The following is a 23,018-nucleotide window of genomic DNA, read 5'->3' as shown; positions in this document are numbered from 1 at the left end:
AAAGTACAAAAACCACACAGAGATAGAAATTCTGTGACAGAAAATCAGAGGAACGATCCAGTGACCCCGGCGGCACTTAACCGATGACACATCATGAAGCGGAGTCATTCGGACCCGTTAGTGCTGCGAGGGACCCCGCAGAGGTCAGCGTGATGTCACGGTCCTGCAAAGGCATTGACCACATCCACGCCACCTCAAACGGAGGATGACGCCGGGCGTGACTGTGGGCTTCAGCCTGGCGGGAAGCTCCCTTCCAGATTTGTGTTAAATTTTTAGATCAGTTTAATGAGACCTTTCTGTTTGCACACAAATATCCCAAAATGTTGATTCTATAAATAGTCGCTTCATCTTCAAAATTTTGACTTAAATCCATTAATAGTCAAGGACGCAGCCCAGGAACCCAATGACAGCCTCCCATCAATCCCAGAATAGCCCTTTAAATAAATGCTGTCCATTCAGGGTGCTGGTGTGGCGGCTTATTGCTGAGGCACAAACAAGCAATTAATTAGAATGGCAGCAGAGGGTTTAACAAGGTGGACAAAGTCCACAGCTCATCACACGGAGGATCAATAGGAAGCAATGCCTTATAAAAAAAAGTCTGCTATGCTGGCAAAATGGGCCACAAAGGATCAAACCAGGGTTTGTCTCTGACTATACTTAGCAAATTACTGCAGAAGAAGAGGCAGCAGACGATCGAATCAGGCAAATGACAAGCTGAAATCATGTTTGGGTTGGTACAGATGTCTAATGATGTCCGGGATTACTTGTAAAGCCTTGTAAAGGAATTAGAAACAAGTGAAAAATAAAAACTAAGTGCAGCGTCAACGTGTTCCCGAAGTGCCCCCCCCCCCCCCCCCAAAAAAAAAAAAAAAATCTGGATGCTCGTAAGTGCAAGGGAGTTTTGCTGGGATATTTGCATAAGATGGCAGCAGTCCCCTGTAATAGTCACCGGGAATCAAAACTATGACACTCAAGATAAACCGTAAAAGGAGAGAGATCACTGAAGCTCTCCGGAGGTTCGCAGGCGTGGACCACCGAACCATCTCCCCCACCCCCCTCATTAATACCAAGAAGGCTGCTTTTTGCCTCTGCACATTTGCATCTGAATGAGCGATCAAGTTCCAGTTCAAAATTTAAATCGGCCGCAGTCGCAGGGGCAGACGCCGGCTTTAATAATGAAGAGCGGGCACAAGCGGCGGCCTATTGAAGCCCGGCAGCGCGCATCACATGGCGCAAACGCGCGGGCATTGGCTGGAGAATGGGAGAGAGAGAGAGAGAGAGTGAGGGGGGCTGGCGGAGGGTAACCTTCCACCGTTTTGTCGCACGAGGAGTCGCGATGAACACCCCAACGATGACAGACGCGCCGACCGTCCCCAGCCTCCTTTCGATCCGCACCTGAACGATCCGCCGAAGGAAGCGGAGGATCCGGTGGGAAAAGAAGAAGAGCGACGGAGCGGTGGAGGCAGCGGATGGGACGCAAAGCCTGAGAAATCACCGCCGCGACCCTCACGTTACATCCCAGCTCTGAGATGACAAAGGTGGGTTCCACCGCGCACCCATTGTGTGAGGTCGGCATCCCGCGATGGCGCATTTAATCCGCACCGCGGAGAAGTAAGTGCTCTCGTTTTGGGGACGTAAAATCACCGAACCGCGCACCGGCGCGCCGCACGAAGGTGCTTAGATACGCCTGTGCACGTTTCCGGCGTCCCTGACCCGCGCCTTCATCCTTTCACCCAGAATGTTTAAGGACAATTGCGCACCGATGGCGCAATTCAAGCGGATTCATAGATGAATCCGAGACTCTTTGGTTTCAGGGTTCCGCTTGTGCCATTTGGAGATGCGCGGAGAGTGGCTTCGCTCCGCGCCAAACAAACAAATAAACGAACAACAACAACAACAAAATTCGCTAATGTCACCTGCCCCACATTTGTGCGCGGAGATTTTTTATCCTCTGTTATTGTCCCGCAAAAAGCCTCATGAGCGTTTGAGGATGATGAGGGCGGGCAGGTTGCGGGGGGGTGAGTTGTTTTTCATCGCGACCGTCTCCTTAAGTGCCCGAGGTTTGTAGCGAGGATTGGATTCTGCCTGTTCCATCAATTCGCACGCGTGCACCTACACCGGCAGATGAATCACACCACATGCCGAGATTAGACGCGTGAGATGATCAGAACCCCGCAGTGCACCCGGATGAGAGGAAGCAACAATTAACAAGGAGTTATTTATATCTAATGGTTCAGTGGATGGTCTGGGAGCCCCAGTTGTTGCCACCTTGTTCAATATTTTCCATAAGGCACATTTGATGGTTCTCCGTTAGCTGATTGAAGGGTTTTTCCGCAATGATGAAACATCAGTTGTTAATAAGGTCCATTTTTAGAGCGCAGCGGGGTGAAGTGATTGATAATTGACAGCAATGCAGCTTGTTTCAAAAACATCAGACAGTTAATTGAATGAGCAATTAACTAAGGTGTATATGCGGTTTTTATTAGAGGATTTAGTCACATGATGCGTTCAGGGCATCTTCGGAGGTCGTGTAAAAAAAGAGGGAAATGCAGGGCTTTGATATCAAAATGGAGAAAATGTCATATCTGGTCATTTTATACTATTAAACACACACACATACACACACTGCTGTAAATAAAACATGCTTTCTCAGACATAAGCAAGCAATTCGAAATTATCACCTCGGGGGGTCGCAGACACCATTATCTAAATCCTCGGGGGACACTCAGGCTAACCCGTAAAGAAGCCACACCCCACCCCCAAATAAATATTTACAGCCAGGAGAAGTTCAGCTACTGGTGACAGATCTTAAGGCGGGTGAGAGCCTCTAAAAGCGGATGAAAGAGGTGGCCGAGAGGATGAAAGTCGCTGCCCAGTATTTTGCATGCCAGCTCACGAGAGCTAGTTCATTAATTATTTTTTTTAGCAAAACAGCACAAAAGAGGCCCGTGGCTTGGGACCATCTGCAAAGAGGATGAAAATGGACGCTGGCCAGTCGGCGTTAGCGGATGTTGTAAAGAAACCTTAAATAATCCTGATGATAAATGCTCCTTTAACTGCAAAATTTAACTGCTCAAACCATAAAAACACAGGCGAGTTTAACGGTACACGCACCTGAAGACCGAGAGGGCAGTGTTCGGTTAATAATTTACACAAATTGACTTGTCTTTGCAGCTTGTGAGGAATCGTGTGGACAGCTTGAAACAATGGAGCCAAAATTAGACAGAAATATGGGCCAGAGAAATGTCCTTCAGCACAGACAACCTATAAATGATTTTAAGCGAAGGTTATGTTGCACCTGCACTGACCTCCTGTCACCACGGTGACCCCAAAAAAGGGCACGGCGAGTGTAGAACAACAGCGAGGAGTTGAGGTGTTAATGGCAAACGGGTGAGCACCGAATCCTTCCGGAGAGGGAGAGGCAAATGCCAGGAAGGAACGAGCGTGTGCTACCGTTTTGTATTGGGTAGCGTGTGATTTATGGTTTTAAGCCCCCCGTCCTTCAGGAATTAATTCCCGGTTCACTCCGCCACGTAAGCGTAGCAGGTCTGTTACACGCACGGGCCTGGAAAAGGTCCTTTTTTGTCAGCGAGGAAAGGTACAAGACTGAGTGATGAATGTGCAGTCTGTTAGAATTATAGCAAAGCAGGTTATAACAATGGAAGGGTGTGTGTGTGTGTGTGTGTGTGAGAGAGAGAGAGAGCAGGCGCTGGAACAGTAACACCACAACCTCTCTCCCACAAACCACTTGATCTGAACAAGATTTCTTCAGACAATATCAGACGATTATTACACACAGTTCTGTGCTTCTTGATTTCAGCACTGTTTACTGAGAGGACAGATTGATCCGCAAGTCTTCAGTCAGGGTTTTGTAGCAGGGGGTTGTGTGTTGTATCGATAAGGGGAAGAATCTTAGTTGTGTATCGTAATGGTGTATTCTCATTGTTTCCCCACCTGAATGGTGACATTGAAGGGGGTTTAGCCTGGTTTTGTGGGTCCAACTTTGGCCCTAAAGGGACAAAATCCTCTCTTGTCCCTCTCCAATCATGCAGTCTGGGATTAGAAGCGGGATTGATGGTTATGACAATATCAGGGTGTTAGACAAACAATATCGGTGTAAATGAAATGTCATTGATCTGTTTTTAAGCTGTATTGATCACGGGATGCACACTCAGATGAATTTATTGGATGATAAGTGGTGAAGACAGAAAGAAATGAAGAGCCCAACAGCACAGTGGTGGCGGTAAAGCTTCGGTACCCACAACGGAAATGGCAGAGGGTATATTTGTGGTTTGCGGTGAAGGAGACGTTCACCTCAGCCTCAGAGATGAACAGGTCCTCACCGCATGGCAACCGCGGTCACGATAGGTCTTTATGGCGGCCGTAGCGATTAAAGCAGCTGTGATTAAAAATAAGACTTGCGGGCGCCTCAGCTTGCCAGAGAGAATTTGTTTGTGTATTTGTTTTTGTGCAAATGTCGGGCCCTGATGCAAGGAGTTCTTCGAGTCGGGACCAAAGTTGAAGGGTGGTACGTACTGAGATCATCTGCGGGTTTGATAAAAGCAAACGTATAGGAGATGACTGCGAGTCTTGCATGAGATCTCATAATTACAACTTTGGGCCTCACAAAGATGGCAGAAACCACGATGATGTCAGGATGGAGTTTGTGTGGAAAATCAAGGGTGTGTTTAAAAAGCAGATTACACTCTGTCTCCTCAGTGCAAAAATGCATTTATTTTGAGCTCGAGAACCTTTTACTCTTGGTTGTTATTGAGTTCATTTGAATCCCCGGAGACCCTATTAGCGCTTCCAAATCAATTCCAGAATGCTTCGCCTTAAAGGCGAACGTTGTTGCGCGTTGGCCTCCACACTTGGGGGAGGACAGATGGGCGAGGGCTTTTTCTCGACCCGGGCCCAGCTCCAGGGAAGCTGTCATTGGCGCAAACGTTGTCATCCACTTGTAGATGTCCACCAGGCAGATTCCAACAGACCCCGGATTATTTTAAAAAAGGGTTCCAAGCTAGAAGATTACAGGAGCAAAGTCCCGTACTGGAGCAGCCGCGCAGCTGTGGTTCATGTCTGATATGTAATTTATTATTAATCTGGATGAAATCTTCCCTTTTTGTGGTCAAACTGTATAAAATACCTGCTTTAACGTGAACACTTTACACATTTAGCATGAAAATTGCTGTCTACAACCTATTTACGACCTATTTATTCTGATTAAGACATCGAGATTAACTATTTATATAACTGTTCCCATCATCAGATTATTGCTTGAAATGGGATTAAAGATAATCATGTTTATGCTCTTAAAATTGGGTCCTAATCTTTTGCTGCATCCTGACATGAAACACAGACAGAAATGGGAGTTTCATCACATTAAGAGGTCAGGATGTGTTTTCAGTTTTGGATTTGAACGTATGCGTTGTCGTTCCGTCTCCCATGAGTCCCGATGAAACGCAAACCCCTTCTGGGGGGAGAAACCCACTTGAAACATGGACTCATTAGCTAGAGGACCAATTGTGACCAGAGAGAGGACACACTGTTCAGGGTCTGTTACAGCGAGCCATACGATACATCATCTATAGAATCCATCGAGCACAAATAATCCTGAAACCAGACACTGCAAAGAAATATCACCTTTCAGCGCCGACTTGAAGGACGGAGCTAATCAGAAGGTGGCCTGTTGGGCAGAATGGGAATTTTTCAGTGTTGTGCTGAATTATTTTTTTAATAAAATGAATCACGGTCGATAGCCTACGAGTGCTAGCGCGGCCACTTGAATGATTAATACGTAAGGCGTCGGACAGCGCTGAAAAATCCGATGCTAATTCTTGTCCGACGTCTTTTTGCCGATGGCGAGATGCTTGTGCACAAATCAGAACCGGTTTGACACCAGTTGAAAGATGTTGGCGGCTACGAAATAATGACGCGATTTATTAAATATTGGATACAATTCCTGAGAAAGATAAGTTATTTTGTTCTTTTTGGGGGGGGCGTGAGCATACAGGTATGTGTGTTTGTTGGAGTGTGCGGGAACACAGGTGGTGCCTTCCCATCGGGGGGGGGGGGGGGGGTCTAGTCAGACCCATTAATTAAAATGTTTTCTGGTCAGAGCTTCTGTGGCTTCAGCAAAATCAAGATCAACATGTCTCATGTTCAACATATACGTTTAGACAATCGACACACACTCACATCACCATTACACTATAAAAAGGGAACAACTCTACAAGAGGAGCAGGCAACTTCATAAAAACACACCCATACTCGCTTACCCCCTTCACTGGTGCAGGCACACATCATGCTTGAGACTCTATATAAATAAATGTAAAAATACATCTTTTCCTATCTCATTTACAATCGTGGCAGTTTCAAATTTATTCACCATCGAGCAGTTTGATTGTTGCTTAGCACAAATGATTTACGGCTGCCGACACCTGATCACTGATCAAAGATATTATGTCCTAATTATATCATCATATATGTCCTAATCATGCGGTTGTAATGGGGCTTGATCCTGGACACGCGCATTTCCAAATGTGCAGAGGTCAGAACACTGCAGAACCCTTTTGGAGAACATTTGGAGGATACGCCCATGTGTCCTGAAAAGACACATTTTCGACTTTAGCCTCCTGGACTTGCTCAGCGGGAAGTTTTCCTCAGTCTTAAGCTGGCAGCACGATAAACGTGTACGCAGCAAGAAAACCAAAATGAGATGGTTTACAATGTACTGAAAATGGTAAAATGAAACAATTTTAAACTAGTGAATCTGGAAAAAAAACCTGACAGAAAATGTGTAATATGTATCATGAAGTGCACGCCTGTGTGCTTGTGCACCTTTTGACAGGAAAAGGTGTATTTAATTTCCAGATTTAATGGATGAATACAGTAAAATGCATCAGGTTGACCTTGAGTTCAAGTGAACAGAACTGTACAAATTCTATGAAGTTGTTTCTGAGACATTCTGAGAATGTGGCAGGTGGAGGACTCAAACGCATGAGCCCTTTTCCTCTTCGTGACAGAATTTTAACTTTAGCTTTTCACACACTCCTGGTCTCGCAGCACTTAGGTGCACCCTCTGTTGTCCTGGATATATGGCTCTTCAGATTTTGAAAAGGGACAGCCAAACTGAACTCCAACTCCAGAAATGTCCTCATTCTGATAGAAAACAAACAAACCCTGGTCCTGACAAAGCTAGGAAAACAAGAACATGGATTCACAGAAAAATGCCTGATCAAATCTTATTGCTTAAATGACACTGAAAAACACACAATACACATAAAAATGCTCCCAGACACATAAAATGTGCACACAAAAGCAGGTACGGACACGGCCATAACCCTGCAAGTGCACAGACAACCCTCCTCCTCTCCAAAACAATTTATTTTTGGTCTTTTGGTTTCCCCCCCGTGACACGGTCGGTGTCCGTTTCAGCCAGCTGACTAAAAAGGAGTCAGGGTGTTTGTCTGAGACGTTCAAGCGGCGTGTGAAATCTGATTACAGTCTCGCACAGAGGCAGGAGGGCGAGTGCATTTATCGTTGCCTCACTTGCCCGTCTGGCTGCCCTCCAACCAATATTCATTTTTGCTCCTTTGCTTTGTGCGCCATAACTTTAAATAGGTCTTCTTTCTTTTACCTCAATATTAGGTTAAAATACAAGGTCGTGTCCAGCCGATTAACCTTTTGCATGGAGAAATCTGTTTTTACACCGTCTTTGCTCCCCCCCGTTCGAGTTCACTTCTCATTTCCTGTCGTCAGCGACACGTTGGAAACACGGGGCCCAAAGCGGCCGACTGTCTTGAGGGGGCCGTCAGATACAAAGGGCTCGGGAATTTTGGAACCTGCCTGACCTGTTCAGTTTGGTTCTGGTCCGGATGTGACAGTCGGAGCCGATGTCAGAATGAAACCCCTCCATTGTCAGTCCGGCAGTCATCCGTTGACCTCTCTCTTGACCTCTGAGTGCTATAGCTGAGCCTCAAAGGCGTCGGAGCCACTTTGACACATCCACATACAGATCTCTTATTCACAGCAGAGTCCCAGGTCATCGGGCCAGAAATTCCGATGAGAACCGGTCGCACAGATGTCAGATTTGTTGTGTACGATGTCTACACCGAGTCTAATTCCTCCACCAGTTATCCTGAATTGCTTATCTGCTTTTTAATTTCCCAATAATCTGCGGAGTTAAACGGAGACCTCGCTCCTGTCGATATGGCTGCTTAAGTAATAACCAGCAAAGGAGACATGCATTTAAAACACTCGACCCTACTGACCCAAAATAATTGGAGATAAACACAGTTGGCGCCGCCATGAGCGGAACCTAATCACATCACTTTCCACCATCGGAGTGGTGTGGCCTATTGATCCAGTATGTATTAAAGCACACAGGCATTATTGGCTCATCAGTCTGTGGGTGAATGTGGGCACAAACACTCCAAGGATCGATGGCTCCAGCGACGGGAAAGAACATGCTTTTTCTGTGTTGGGTATAGTAAAAGATTTTGTGCCTCTGTGACTTTTTAGCCCTGAATTTTAGATACTAAAATGCAATTGCACCCATGCTAATCAAATGACTGCTTGTTTGTGTTGCAGACTTATTGATCCGATGCTTAAACGCTCTTTAACCTGCAGATGTTGTGATTTAAACAGTACCTTGAAGTGGAACGTCTCAGCAAATACAGCTTATACTAAATACTGACACTTCTCTTCAAAATAGTGATGTAATGGCAAAACATATGAGCTATAACTCCATGCTACTAGCATTTTTGCCTTTGCTGACTACTGGGGAGGATTTGAGGGGTTTAATGAGATCAGCTCCACAATGGGGTTACCAGGAAAAATCCTGGAAATGACCCAAAACAGAAAAAACTACATTTGCCTTGTGCTAACACTGAGCTCTTGGGAAGGCATAAACATCTTCTTTATCATCATCCTCCCCATCATCATCATCTAATCATCATAGATCAATCCTCGTGTCTGTCCACTTTAGGGGTCTTTCGCATAAAGGCTACTGGGGCTGAGCCTTTAATGCTCCCTCTGTCTCCATTCCTGACAACATCTTGGCTTAATTGCAGCGCACAGGCAGCTCTTTTTGCTCTAGTAATGGCAGGACTAAAGCTCTCAGGGTTGATCCCCCTGATTATGGGGGTGCTGGACATATGCTGTAATCCCAAGAGGATCCGCCATGGTTAGATTTATTCGCCCCTGCTAAGTTTTCAGGGAGAATAAGCAATTCCAATTTATCTATTACTTAAAGAAGAGAAAATAAAGTGAACTTCCACTTGGCCACCTTAGCTCCGAGCTTATAATTTTCCCTGGCAGTGGAGAAAAGGGGCCAGACAGGCTTTGTTACAAACCTGCTAGTTATGTAAAAGCAGCAACAAAAGCCTCAGACAGGCCTGCAGGTACGGAGCCGTTTGGAGCGGCTGGCGGAGGTTGCGTTGCTTTCCCCTTTTGAACATCGAATTAGCGCAGTGCCGAGTCGAGTCTACGCCTTATGTAAATAAACAGCTGAGTTGCGAAAGCACATTAGGGTTCCCCTGAGTGGAATATGAATGCAGATGGATAATGAGGGGAAGAGTGATATTTGGGATGTGCACTCATGCGTCACGCATCAAAACCCTGCAGGACTGAGCGGAAGACTGAGGCACCAGCTCCTGTTGCGGGCTAATTGCGATAGCTGCTTTTATATTTCGCAGTGGTGGTGAAGGGGTTAATTGACAAAAACACTGTATTTTTGTTCCCTTGGTATGATATTATTTCAAATATTGGGTAGGAGGGCTGAGGAAAGATGTACAGTAATTGCATTGTGCATTCCGCCAAATCCTTCACTGGACTTTTCAAATACAGATACAAATGTGATGAATGTAAGGAACCCACAGGAAAAGTCTGACCTTTAATCTCTGTTCTTGGAGTCTGACAAATAGAAGATTTTATTAACTGGCTGTTACAGTAGGTCTGGGACTGTGACGGGTGCAGTTTAGGACCCAAAAGCAGCACTCTGGAAAGCTGGACCGTAGTAATGACTTTTATTAACCCACGGGCAAACAGGAACTCAGGCAGACCAGGAAACACAGGAAATAGTCCGTTCTTCTGGGCCCGCACAAAGTCTATGGGTTGCAGGCTCGGGGAGTGGGACGAGCAGCAGCGAAGTCGGGGCCGGGCGGAGAAGTCTAAACCAGGTGAACCGACAGGAACCAGAGACGCTGAGGCAGAAGTCGTAGTCCGGGGAACAGGCAAGGCAGGCAGAACGAAGACAGGCAGGGTCGGTAACGGGTAATCCGGCAGGGAAACAACGCTGGAAAGTCTTGCATGAGAGCAGAAGAACAATCTGGCACTGAGTGAGTGTGAGGCTGGAGAATATATACACTGGTAGGTGAGCTGATTGATGAGTGAGGGCAGGTGTGTGATCAGTGACTGAGAGCAGGTGTGTGATCAGAGGGTGTGGTGTGGACAGGAGGGAACTGGAGAAAAGGGGCTGTGACAGGGACGTGTCATTCTCATTCATGTTGAGGCTTCAAACCTTGAACAAGATTTCCTTTTTTAAACAGCAGCCCGATGTCAGGTCGTCAGGTCCACTGCCGGTGCGTATGAACATATCAGTCGATTCGGTCATTGCTACAAGATATCGGGCCGCACTTCATTATTAAGACATCCTCGCAGATAAAGACTGCTAACGCCAAGCACGACACCTCCCACTGCTGGTGTCACTCTGTAGACAGAGCGTGCTTGCTATGTGGCGAGAACAAACAGAAGATGTACTTGTGATTTGGCTTTACCACAGAGAACATTGTCGCGCTGATGTTCCCTGCCGCTCCCTCTTGTTCCCTCCCCGGATTTGGGTTAAAGCGCCCGCCAGTAAGGAGGGATCTCGAAATCTTTAAGTGACAAACACGCGAGCACAAGGCCTGATGTTGTTTCATTGTGCTCAATCAGCCTCTTTCATTTTCTCCTTGTGTGTTCTGGTTGTCAAATCCCTCTTTTTCTCCCCCTTGGTTCTCTTCCCTGTTTTCAGCCTATCAGTCTGTCCTCCTCTCATCAGTCTCTCTGGGGGGGTCATTTGCGGCAGGATAAAGCCTCTCTCTGCGGGGCCCATGGGGAGTCTACCCTGCAGACATGTAGCCATTCTAAACACTCTTAGGTGCACTCAAGCTTGTGCACAAAAACATCTGCATACATCACTGTACATGTTCTAATGCAGACATCCAGTCAGTTTGATTCCCATCCCATCAGGATGATTCAAACAGGTCCTGGAAAAGGGTGGAGCTCAACTTATGGCACCACAGGGAAACCGGTCAGAAAGTCCCGGGCGCCTGTACCGCGATGATAAAGGATTAGAGTGATGGAGAGGAGAAAGAAGTGCAGCTCAGATTAACTGAACGAGGACTGGAGGGAGACTGACAGACAGGAGAAGAAGAGTGCAGGGTCAGGAAAGTGAAGGCTTTCTCAAGGTTTTGATCACTTCAAAACAAGGTATTAAAATAGAGCTTCCTGGCTATTGCTATAAGCTCCAGTTCAAAGCAAGCGACTTTTAAACAGTCTCCATTTGTTTTTATTATCCAGTTATGTCAAATGAACTTACATGTTCAATTTTCCTTAATAATGATATTATTTTAATGTAGAAATGCCAATGACAAGCTTCTAACTGTCTCAGATTTAATTGCATGTCACCTTTTAATTCCCATTTTACTTCAGTTCATTTGTCTGGATAATGGGGGCAGTTGTTTGGCCAGACCTGTGTCTACGATTTGGGTTAAATTGGGCAGAGTCTGCCCAACAGGCGCTCACCATCAGGCCCCTCGCTTAGGGCAAATTTGGCTTGAACGATGCTATCAGAGACAAACCTATGGCCTCTTAGTTTGTTAGAGAACTAGTAAACTGATTTGTGTTGAAGTTTGGAATCTCTTCCTCTGGAACAAGTAGTTTACAGAACGGCTGCAGAGTCACAGACGAGGACACGCAGCTATGAAATGTAATTTCAGGCCTCGTGTCTGAAGTTGATTTTTAACAATTAAGCCTCTGGGTGCTGTTAAAACAACCCTCCGGGAAAATGAACTGAACTTAGATGGCTGGTAACAGCCGCTTTTCAAAAAAGGGATACACTCCTCGTGATTTATACCTCTCCACGGTCAGTTCCTCCAACAATAAACTCTTTTTATAAAAATAAAGTCTGTGAAGACTTGGTGACTACGAATTTTAAATGTATGTTATCTGTTAAAGCTATATCTGCAGAGCCTTGACTCAAAAGGTCACCTTTTTAATGTGTTAAACCTCTCCCAGAGCCCTATCAGAATCACTGGACCTTGCAAATAATTACAGAAAATAATGGTTTCTTGTTTTGTGCCACACTGACTCATTCATGGTTGCATCTTTGGCCCAGGGTAATCGCTGACACCTATGAATCATCATCTTGTTAAATATTAATGTTTCCTCATACAGAAGAACTTTGACAGCGCAGTCACTCAATCGCAGTCACTTTATATGTTCAATATTATCATCAAGAAGAACTGACGATAAATATATATGAATTTGCCCTTTATGAGACCTCTGTCTGTATGAGGTAGCTGGGGAGAGGGAAGTCTGGGCTTCTCTTCTTAGGCTGCTGCCCCCGCGACCCGACCCCGGATAAGCGGTAGAGGATGGATGGAGACCTCTGTCTCCTCTGGGAACAAATGTAATAACAAAAACAAAAAGGAATAAAACTGCAGAAAACTGATGGATTATCTGAAACACTGACTAAAGATGTTCAATCAAGTAATAACACTGTGGAATAAATGATGTTGTTAAATAATGTTTATCTATTAAAGAGTTTGAGGCACAGTCTTAACTCAGCGACCCACTCTTTTTAGGTCCATTTTTAAAAATATAAGCCTTTTACACAGCCACAGAAGAGTCACTGAACCTCGTGAAGAATTACAGATCCGTTGTGACACACCTTTAAAATGGGAGGACGCCTGACACTTGGCTTGACTTTACAGCATTCCGGCAGAAAACCCCATATCCAGTTTAATAGTAGTAGGTGTGTCTGAGTTTAGACAGCTCATAAAAGGTCAGTAGAGAGACTTGAAACGCGGCTATTATAAAAACTGTAATCTCAGTTCAGCTTTTTAGAAATGGATTACACTGGGTACACTTGCGTGCCTGGGTTACATAAACCTGCATTTTATTTTATGGATGCTCTCCGCGTGCCCTTGCGTCCCTGCAGCAGCCGCCAGTTTGTTACCGACGGTCCAGATATGGGTCATCTCCCCGATGGCTGGGCCTCGAACAGCTGCACACATGTGTTTTGGGGGCGGGGAGGTGAGCTGACATACGCTGACAAATATGCGCAAGTCGTCATTTGCAATGGTGAGGTACACTCACCGCCTCACATGCAGAAAGGCAACATATGGTCCTTGCATATGGCGCCCTAATGTTTATAATGTCCTAAAGTTTCAGGATTTGATTTATTTATTTTTTTGCAAGAGCTTAAATTCACAAGCGAGGCGAATTGGGGTGAGACATTTAGGTCGAGCAAGTAGGCTGAGCGTTCAAATCGGCTGGTGCAAATGAATGGAAATCCAATGAAAGTTAATGTTGTTCAGTGATAACTGCACAAATGTGTGCCTTCCTCATGTATTAGTTATACCTAAGAGAGGTCAGAGGTCACTATATGAGATCAGTACTGATGACGGGATCGTATGACAAAGCAGCTGCCATAGTCCCGGTAGAGTGGGCATATGCTCATTAGGATATACAGTACGTGTGAGTGTGTGTGTATGTGTGACTAGGGAAAAGATTGCATGTGTGGCGAACATCTGTTTCTTTAGTGTTATAAAAGTGTGCAGGGCTACAGTTGTTTTTGTTCAGATATTGAGCATTTTACTTATAATGTCGTGATCTTTTCAGGAAAAAACAGCCACAACCAGTACGTCGCTGTAGGGTCGTTGGTTTACACATGAAAACCGCCTCGATGTGCGTGAGGGCGGGTCTCGCCGCCCATGTGGAAACAATTCCATCCGCTCACCTCTTGGTTCAGAGTCCAAAACACAGGGGACTAAACCGGGGAAATCTTTCCAGAATGAACACGTTAAAAATCGGATAATCCACTCTGAGGTCTGCATTAAAGGATTTGCTGGAATCCTCCACGGAGGACAAATCGCACTAGGTAGTTTACCTCACGGCGAATTCTTTCAAAGCACTCGCTTAATCAACGGATCGATACAGAAAATTACGGATGCCATCTCTCCCACCGTCGATCTGTCTTTTTTCGTAAATGATTGCACCGGTGCCCTCTCACTTGGCTCCTCGTGAAACTTAATTAGACTGCTGTAATTAAAAGGGCTGGTGCAGACGGAGGAGGTGAAGATGGCAGCAGATGAGGGAGGGTGGATGAAGACGAGAGGTCTTGTCCATCAACCAAAAGCCACTTAAATCCCTTTCTTATTAAGTGTCTGTGACACACGATCCACCCCCGGATTCTTGCATCTCTGCCGACAAACTGCGAGGGTTTTCTCGAGTTTCCTGTGGAAAATGATGGATGAACTTTGTTGTGTCAGTCTGTTACTTTTAAGGTTCTTGTACACAACCTCTCAGGACATTCACATCTTGGAGGTGATTCAAGGTTAATTGACAATCCTGTGGGGGTCGTTGCCCCACACCGCCGTCATGTGAGGTATTAGGGTCGCATGAATGGAGGTGTGAATGGTGATTAGGCTGTCTGGGCTCTCAAGGCTACATTATAATTGGCTGCTAATTAGCCACTACCTCTTTTTAATGTTTATTCCAGTGGATATAGATAAGAGCCTTTATTTCCCCTCAGACCATTTGGCCTCTCCATCTACACAGGGACCACTTGTGAGAGATTTTCAAACAACAACGGGAAATGGAGCTACAACAGCTACAACACTCGTATCTCGTTAAATATGAACGTCGACTCATACAAAAGTACTTTTAGCAGCTCAGATTTTAAATCTTCGTCACTTTAATTTGTTCATCTGTTACATCTGCTAATAAATAATGAGTGTTTGCCAGTAAAGACACCGGGGTGATATGAATGTGTCCTTGATGAGACCTCAGACTCCTCAGGGAATGGATGGTGAGACAAAAAAACAAATAAATAAAAGTGCAGAGAATTGATGGATTACCCAAACCACAGATATCGCACATTCTATAAAATAGGTACACGGTGGAATAGATGTTCTAATACATTTATTTATTAAAGAGTAAAAGGTGACACCCCCCCACCCCCAAGCTTAAAATTGCCTCGCAGACAGACGAAGACTTCTAGTGACAGAGAGCAATTTTTGAGTGTTACTATATAAAATACTTTGCCAGCAGACTCGGTCTAATAAGTCATTAGAAATTTGAGAGACGAGTATTCAGCCCATCCTGACCCACTGGAGCAGCACAGCCCCAGCTGTTCCACTGTCTAGAGCTGATAAAAACATCACTATTCACTTTTCTCTCTTAATCCTCTGCAAGTCTTTGTCAAATCTTTAACTTTGCTGCCGAACTTCTTGCTACATATTTCTCACTATCTAATACTTCCTTGCAGTGACTAATCACTTGACACCTTTGGAGCTGTCTTCTTTATGTTTATCTATATTCTGCATTCTTCCCGATGACCAGCACAGGCATCTACACTGGTATTGAAGTCCAATTGCAGCACAAGAATCACGGTGTAAATATATTTATACTGGGGTTTTTTCTGCCCCTGAAGGTAGCGGAACAGATATTTGTTCTTTCCATCTTTTCAATCTTTTTGGCGGTTCTTTGGGACAGACGTGAGCTTTGAAAAGATGGGACAAATATAGAGCCATAAAAAAAGCTAACTTCTTAGCAAAATCAGCATGAGAATTTTGGGTATTAACATTACCATTTAGGGTATTAGCATTACCATTTATTTAGCATTGTTTAGGGTGGACGTCCACTGTTTATAACTGAATTAGATACTCACCTTCTCATCTCCTCTTCTAAATCACTTTATCCCTTTCGGGGTCGTGGGGAGGGTACACACTGGGCACAGGCAGGGTCGCAGGGCCCTATATGAGCATTTGTGGTTGCAGAACCTCAAGGGTACCTGGGCAATGCTCTGAAGGTGTTCTGGCACCTCCACTACTACCACAACACCTTCCATGTTTTGTCTGCCCTGGGGCTTGAACAAAGAACTCTCCGCTTCTCAGTGTAGTTCCCAACAGACTGAGCTGTCACCGCCCACCTGAATTAAATATTTCAAAACTCAAAATAAGCACCGCGATTTTAAGACAATAAATCTCATCAGGCAGTGGCTTTGTCCACTGTTCATTTCACACTCCAAGCCTTGGCCAGAGCTCAGACATGTCAGTTTTACTCCCAATTTAAATACCAAATAACTCCATCAGTCGTTTCCTGCTCCTGCCCTTCAGATCCTCTCCGGCAGTCAGCTCACAGACGGACACTAACATGTTTAACTGACGGGAGATATTAAACACAGCGATGCCAGCGACATGCTGACGGTGGAGGGTTGGATTCCCTCCCAGTGGCGCTTTGACAGTGAGGGGTCGAGCGGCGTGGCCGCTTCCTGTGCTCTCACAGAGACGCTCTGTTGGGTTTCCCACATATGTGTGTGTCGTCTTTGACAGGAGCTAGCGTGTGGGGCCATCTGTTCAGGGTTCATGCCAAAAGAATATGAAAGCTCATGACCAGTGAATGTGACAATTACAGCTGCGGGTATCTCACTGTTATTGCATAAGAACAAAAATCTCTCCAGCTCACAGATCCAGGCTGTTATCTGTCTTTCTATCATTTTTCTCCTCATTTTTCCCAGAAAAGCAACTTCATAAACACAAATGTGCCTTAAATCTTTTCAGATTGTTCCACACAACTGCATGAAACGCTAAATGGTAGTACGTTATTTTTCGGCAGATCTTGTAAAAGAAAAATGACGGTGCTACCAAATTTTACTGATCGTTTACAAAAAGGATAGGGGGTTCTGTCCTCAGAGAACTCCTGTAATTAATGGTACCAAGAATAAAGTCAATACTTCATCCTTGTTTTTGTGTTCTCTCTACTTCAACGCTACCTGTCTAAATCCTAAATTTATGGCCTGACATCACTCCTCTTGTTTCCCGCAGCCCTACTAAAGCCAGAAAAGATGTTGCGGAAGAAGATATTCCTATTTATCGTTGCCATAAGTACCCTCAGCCTTCTGCTGCACCAAGGGATCCACTCAAGCTGGTAAGTCGAGACCGAAACTTCTTTTCTCACATCATATGGTAACTTAAGCTTCTGCAGGCGACAACTCCTCTCATCTTGTTAAAGACAATTTAACACAGAGGCTAATTATAATTTGTTAGCATGTGTATTTTTAAGCCGATGCATTTCCAACTTTAATCGAGAGACCAATTATAAAAGCGGAGTTATTTGACAGCACTCTTTTCTGTTCCCATGCTAATTGCTTCATTTTTTACCCATTTTATCTGTTGCTTTCCCCCTAACCATCATTGTCTTTTCCCAGGATCATGGAGCCTTTCTATTTTAGTTGTCCTTCGCTCCAGTCCCACCCTGCACCAGGCCTGAAACCCAAGCACACCAATGTGGCCTTCCTCAAGACTCACAAAACGGCCAGCTCCACCATGCAGAACCTGCTTTTTCGCTTCGCAGAGCGCAACAACCTGACGGTGGCGTTGCCGGTGCAGTCTTGTGCTCACCAATTCTGTTACCCGCACACTTTCACCTCCCACTTTGTCCATCCACACACGTTGCCGCCCAACATCATCACCAGCCACATGCGCTTCAACAAGGCAGAGCTGCAGCGGCTGATGCCAAACAACACAATATACATCACGATCCTCAGAGAGCCCAGCGCCATGTTTGAATCCTCGTTCACATATTTCTACCATCACTGTCAGAGTTTCAAGAGAGTCCGAGATGGCTCCTTGGAGACTTTCTTTACCGATCCCTGGCGCTATTACCAAGCTAAAGAGAAGGACTCCATGTACGCGCGCAACACTCTAGCCTTTGACTTGGGTTTAGACAAGGATCGCTCAGGAGAGGATGAGGAGTATGTGCAGGCCTCTCTAGCGGAGGTAGAGAAGGTCTTTTCCCTAGTGATGATTGCAGAGTACTTTGATGAGTCACTAGTTCTCCTTCGGCATCTCCTCTCTTGGGACCTGGATGACATTCTGTATTTTAAGCTCAACATGCGGAAGGCAAGTTCCAAGCGCAGCCTGACACCAGGCCTTGCCACAAAGATCCGCTCCTGGAATTCATTGGACGCTCGTCTCTATGATCACTTTAATGCATCCCTCTGGCGGCAGATTTCAGCTCTAGGTCTGGCCTGTGTCGCCCGAGAGGTGCAATTTCTCCGCCAGGCCCAAGAGAAGCTAATGAGAAGCTGCTTTGATGGGACAGTGCCACTCCTTCGGTCTGCCTCACAGATCAAAAACAACAATCTCCGCCCCTGGCAGCCAAGTGGGAAAGTTGACATTATGGGATATGATCTCCCGGCAAATCTCAGCCGAAGATATTCAAGCCAGGCTCAGGAGCTCTGCTTTAAGCTCATCATGCCAGAGGTCCAGTATACACAGGTGCTTCTACGATCCCAATCCATACGCTACCGTCGGGGCCACCAGTTGCGGTCTCCTCAGCAGTCACACCCTCTCCCTCTGCCAATTCGTAGAACCACACCACGGCATCCACAAGTGCAACAGAGCCAGCTGCCTCCTTCTGCCCCCGGCTCTGTTTCAGTAACGGGGTTCACCAACTCAAAGCAGACCGCAGCACCTCAAGATCCTAATGTTGGGACTGAAACCTCACGAACCCAAAATGCAGCCACTGAAAAATAGAGACTTGAATACAATCCTGTGCCCAACAGACTGCACAATTCTACTCTTGATACGCCGGTCTCTGGTTGGCCCAGGGTGTGGGAAACTGGGCAATGGTCATTGTTGGATCTGTCTTGAAATATGTGTTAATATGGGTGGTTACACATTCCCAGACTTCACCTTGAAACCCCAATTCTTACTTTTGTGAAACAGAATGTCTTTGGGCACACAGTGGTTCAAGCCATCTGCACTACTCAGCTAAATTGCACAAGTCAGCACTCTAGAGGATGCAGCTGATAGGAGAGGGTTTACAGTGAAAGTAGGTTCTTTGAAGCAAATCCGTCATGTGCTACTGGGACTCCATAGGGAAGTAGCGATATAAGACCTATTGTAAAACACAGAGTGGTCTCTGTGTGCATCAGGCTGCAGAAGTTTCATGTTTCCTGCTTTCACTTTGTTTCCCGGCCTCTCTTTTGCTTTCTCTCCTTAACATATGCCATTTAAAGTCCTTGGGAGAGACATAATGACATAAAGGGATCGGCTGTCAGGCTTCCATAGAGCTCCCTAAGAGGCTAGACAGACAACGAGATAATGTCCCACCGTTAATAGGACACCGCAATCAACAACCCTGAAGCTCTCAAGGAGGTTAAACATGAGTTGGACCTTATCCAGAGAGAATTTGCCCACTGACTATCACTTCAAGTCGTGCTGTGACCGGACACACAACTTGAAGCCTTCAACCTCTCCGGTTTCCTCTGCGCATCCTCTCAACCCCCACTGCTACCTTCTGGTCAGACTTCTCGCACAGACCACCAGCTGAGTTCACCTCTCGTATCACACAGACTCATCATAGAGGTTGTTGTGGCAATAACTCGCCTGTGTAGTAGGCCTTTAGGAAAGGTGTGGATTTAATAAACTACCAGCAACCCTATGCTACACACATCAGCACAAACAAAACAGGTCATCAGGACAAAGACTTGAAGCCTTCGAGTGGTAGTTTTTGAATATTTAATCACGCCTCTCAAGGCCCTCCTATGGCCCAAGCGCTTGGGTTACACAGTTGTACATTTTAAGAACGCGAGGACCAGAACAAAGCTGCTTATTCTGTCTAGCTGGGACCTGAAAAATGTCATCGCCTGACTCAGCTGTAATCCAGTTTTAATGCGTTCCATCACATCCACCGTCATTTGCGTTCTCAAGTTCCATCCGTGACCAGCAGGGTACCACCCACTAAGAAATTAAGAAGGATGTTTGCGTATGTGCGAGTGAAACGCCTTGTTTGTGCCTGTGTGAGAACTAGCTAGACCGTTAATATTCAAATTTGTTCTATAATCAGCCATGTTTGCATGGCAACAAATGCAAGTAATGTCAGTAAAAAGTGATCAAAGCTATGTATTATTTATTATTGGGGCTTGTCCCATTACTGTATTATTTTAAACATTTGTTTCATATATCACTGGATAAAACATTTTTTCTTTGCCAATGAGTGACTGAACCTTTAACAAAATAGAATTTTAAGCCGCAGAAGTGAAGGGAGGCCCGTCGCGGTATAAAAATTAATGCTCACAATCATAACGCAACTCCAGCCCACACCGGACATACATTGAAACAAACGCAGTCACTTTAATATTAATTTTCCTCTCAGTGGTGTTTGAACACTTGACCACAACTTGCGGCAGCGGTCTGGGGCCCGCCACGCCCTAGATTACCATAATGAAAGACGCAGACCTCTGGTCCGCAGGAAATAAGTGGAGCAGAAAATAAACAGCTTTCTGGAGTGGCAACGAATATATGAATTCAAAATGTACTTTTCTCAGCTGTGAACAGTTTTATTTATTTACAGGTACGTGGAATGTACCAATGTGTCTAATATTTATTTGAAGTACATACACTGTAAAGACCATCTAAATCAGGGGTGTCAGGGACCGCGAGCCAGCCAGGTTTTCTATCCAGCCAGGTGGAAAACACTTTCACAAATGAAATCGGGATCCAAGGTGAAAAGCTTTGTCTACTTGGTAGGACATAAAATCTGGCTGGGTTGCTGCCCTTGAGAACTGAGTCGCAACACCTCTGCTCTTAACGATGTTTAAACAGCTTTTTTTATTGTACACATATCCCAAGATAAAAACCAAGACCAAAAATATCAGCAAATCTGGTGACTTCCCAGCATTGGTGAAATAATCTGTCGCGTTTGTGATTGGAATGCCTTTTTTGCACAGGAAACGTCAGGGCTTGATGTTAATTTATTTTTCGGGATCGGAACATTGTTGGAATTGGTCTTTTTCTGGGATTTGTAGAGTTCATCTCATGTACAAAATCAAAGCCAAATACATTTTTTTAACATTCTCTACCTGTTTTCTTCCATTTCTTGTGGTCATTTGGCTCCTACCCAGCCTCTTTTCATGGACTTAGCCTAGCTGTGAACTTAGAAAAGTGAACGCTGTGCTGTCTGTGTGTGACGGGGCTCTGAACCGTTGGCTAATGACAATCAGAGCTAGGGGCCCCAAAGCTTTGTGGGGACAAATGGGAGAGGGACAAATAAAGTTTGAATGAATTTAAACCATCCTTCGGTGTCTTTTTGTCTGTGCTTTGTCCCATTATGATGAAAATATGCGGTCATGCGTATTATTCTGTGCATTAGAGCAAATTGTTTGTGTTTTCCCTGAAGACCCAAACCAGATATTCCGGGCTGCAATCAATAGCTGCGAATGACTTCTATTCAGCATGGCTCCCTAAATGGGTAGAGAAATTGCTTCTTGTAGAAGCAAAACGGCATATTTGATACGAGCGAAACAATTGGACTGCGTCTCCTCCCCGTGTGCCCCGGTCGGTCATTCAGACCCCAAAATGTCGAATGCTAATAAGCTAGAGGAATTGAGAAAATTGTTTTTGCACCGCTTTGTATTTGGAGGGTGGGTTGCATTCATGGTGCGTTGTGACTTTGGGATGGTCAAGTTGACAATCCAAAATGATTAGAATGATTATAGAGGCGCGCAAACACAATAACGTGCAAAACACACTATGTTGCTAGTCACTTGAGCTATTTTTGCTGGTAAGGCCGTATTTGTGGTTGCATTCGCACCTCGTTTCATGAGTCACGCTTTTTATGATGGCGAGAAAGGACCACATCACTGATGTTTAGTGTTCTTTTCATCCCTCCCCACTTTCTGTCTGTTTGAAGTGTGCAGGTTGGAGGGCGGCGTTGTAGGCAGCAGGTTATTCCTGATGATGTGCGTCACCTCCTCTCTCCACTAGCACCTCTGATGTCAAATTCCCTTCACATATGTTCCAGAAATGATAAGAAAGACAAAAGTTGAATAGAAAGAGGAGGTGGATTCACATTATTTCTTCCTCCATCTCGCCCAGGTTCCATCGCTTGTGATCACCGGAAGCGGGGGCCAGATCAAGTTTTAGCTGCAGGAGCAGACAGATTTGCCGCTGTCAGCGTTTTGTCATTTCCAATCACACCAGGGGGGCTAGGGCTTTATTTCTGCTGTTGATTTAATTAGTTCTCATCTCTCCCGCTATATTGTGCACACACAGTATGTTTGCTCTCGGGCTGCAGTTGATACACAGAGGGAGGGAGAGGAGTTAGAAATCATCTCTGTAAATATGAAACACATTAGCAGCGAGACAGGTGGAAATGATACATGAAGGAGTGGGTGGACAAGCTGAGTCGGCTTCCGTTCCACTTCTAAACCCGAGAAGAATAGAAGGAATGGCTGCTGTCGGGCGGTTTTAATTTACTTTTATATCAAGTTAATGAGTTACTCCCTCCTATGGCTTCATCTATCATAACTCTTATTTCAGCCAGTGTTTTTTTTCTGAAATGACATTTTAGCCACATCTGGACAGGTTATTCGTGTTCACATCAAGCTAGCCATATGCACAGAGTTACTGAAACCGGTGTTATCCTTAATTTATCTGCAGAACAATGTACTGTCTATGAAATTTCTTCTCTATTGGATCTGCGCCTCAGAGAGGAAATATGTTAGAAATGACATGCTAAATGTAACACTCAGATTCCATCACATGCAAAAACACTTTTTTGTAGGTTAAACTGGATTTTGGTATTTAATTATGCAAACTGCAGTGTTGAAAAGAACACACGAAATGGCAATATAGCCAAAAATTCACAGGCTACTGGTATGTTGGCTGGCTAATCTCTCTCTCTACACCAGTAGGTTGTAATTTAATGAAATGAAGAAGAAAGGGGGTTCTAAATGTCACTCT

General features: G+C 45.1%; 1 protein-coding gene across 1 annotated transcript; it reads left to right on the top strand.

Annotated features, from left to right (window-relative positions):
• Positions 1 to 1,286: 1,286 nt before the first annotated feature.
• On the top strand, positions 1,287 to 21,350 carry LOC130522142 (galactose-3-O-sulfotransferase 3-like). Its single transcript, XM_057026196.1, has 3 exons — positions 1,287 to 1,538; positions 17,094 to 17,196; positions 17,477 to 21,350. Exons 2-3 carry the CDS (start codon positions 17,114 to 17,116, stop codon positions 18,804 to 18,806), a joined length of 1,413 nt encoding a protein of 470 aa, XP_056882176.1. The 5' UTR covers positions 1,287 to 1,538; positions 17,094 to 17,113; the 3' UTR covers positions 18,807 to 21,350.
• The last annotated feature ends 1,668 nt before the right edge of the window (positions 21,351 to 23,018 follow it).

This window comes from Takifugu flavidus, chromosome 3 (assembly GCF_003711565.1).
Source record: "Takifugu flavidus isolate HTHZ2018 chromosome 3, ASM371156v2, whole genome shotgun sequence".
Classification (NCBI taxonomy): Eukaryota; Metazoa; Chordata; class Actinopteri; order Tetraodontiformes; family Tetraodontidae; genus Takifugu; species Takifugu flavidus.
The sequence above is the reverse complement of the archived record's forward strand: the minus strand, read 5'-3'. Positions and strand labels throughout refer to the sequence as shown.

Bases quoted from the DNA above. Each gene is read 5' to 3' on its own strand.
- LOC130522142 (XM_057026196.1), top strand. From the start codon at position 17,114: ATGTTGCGGAAGAAGATATTCCTATTTATCGTTGCCATAAGTACCCTC. The intron at 17,197-17,476 runs GTAAGTCGAGAC...GTCTTTTCCCAG, and splicing joins CAAGGGATCCACTCAAGCTG to GATCATGGAGCCTTTCTATT.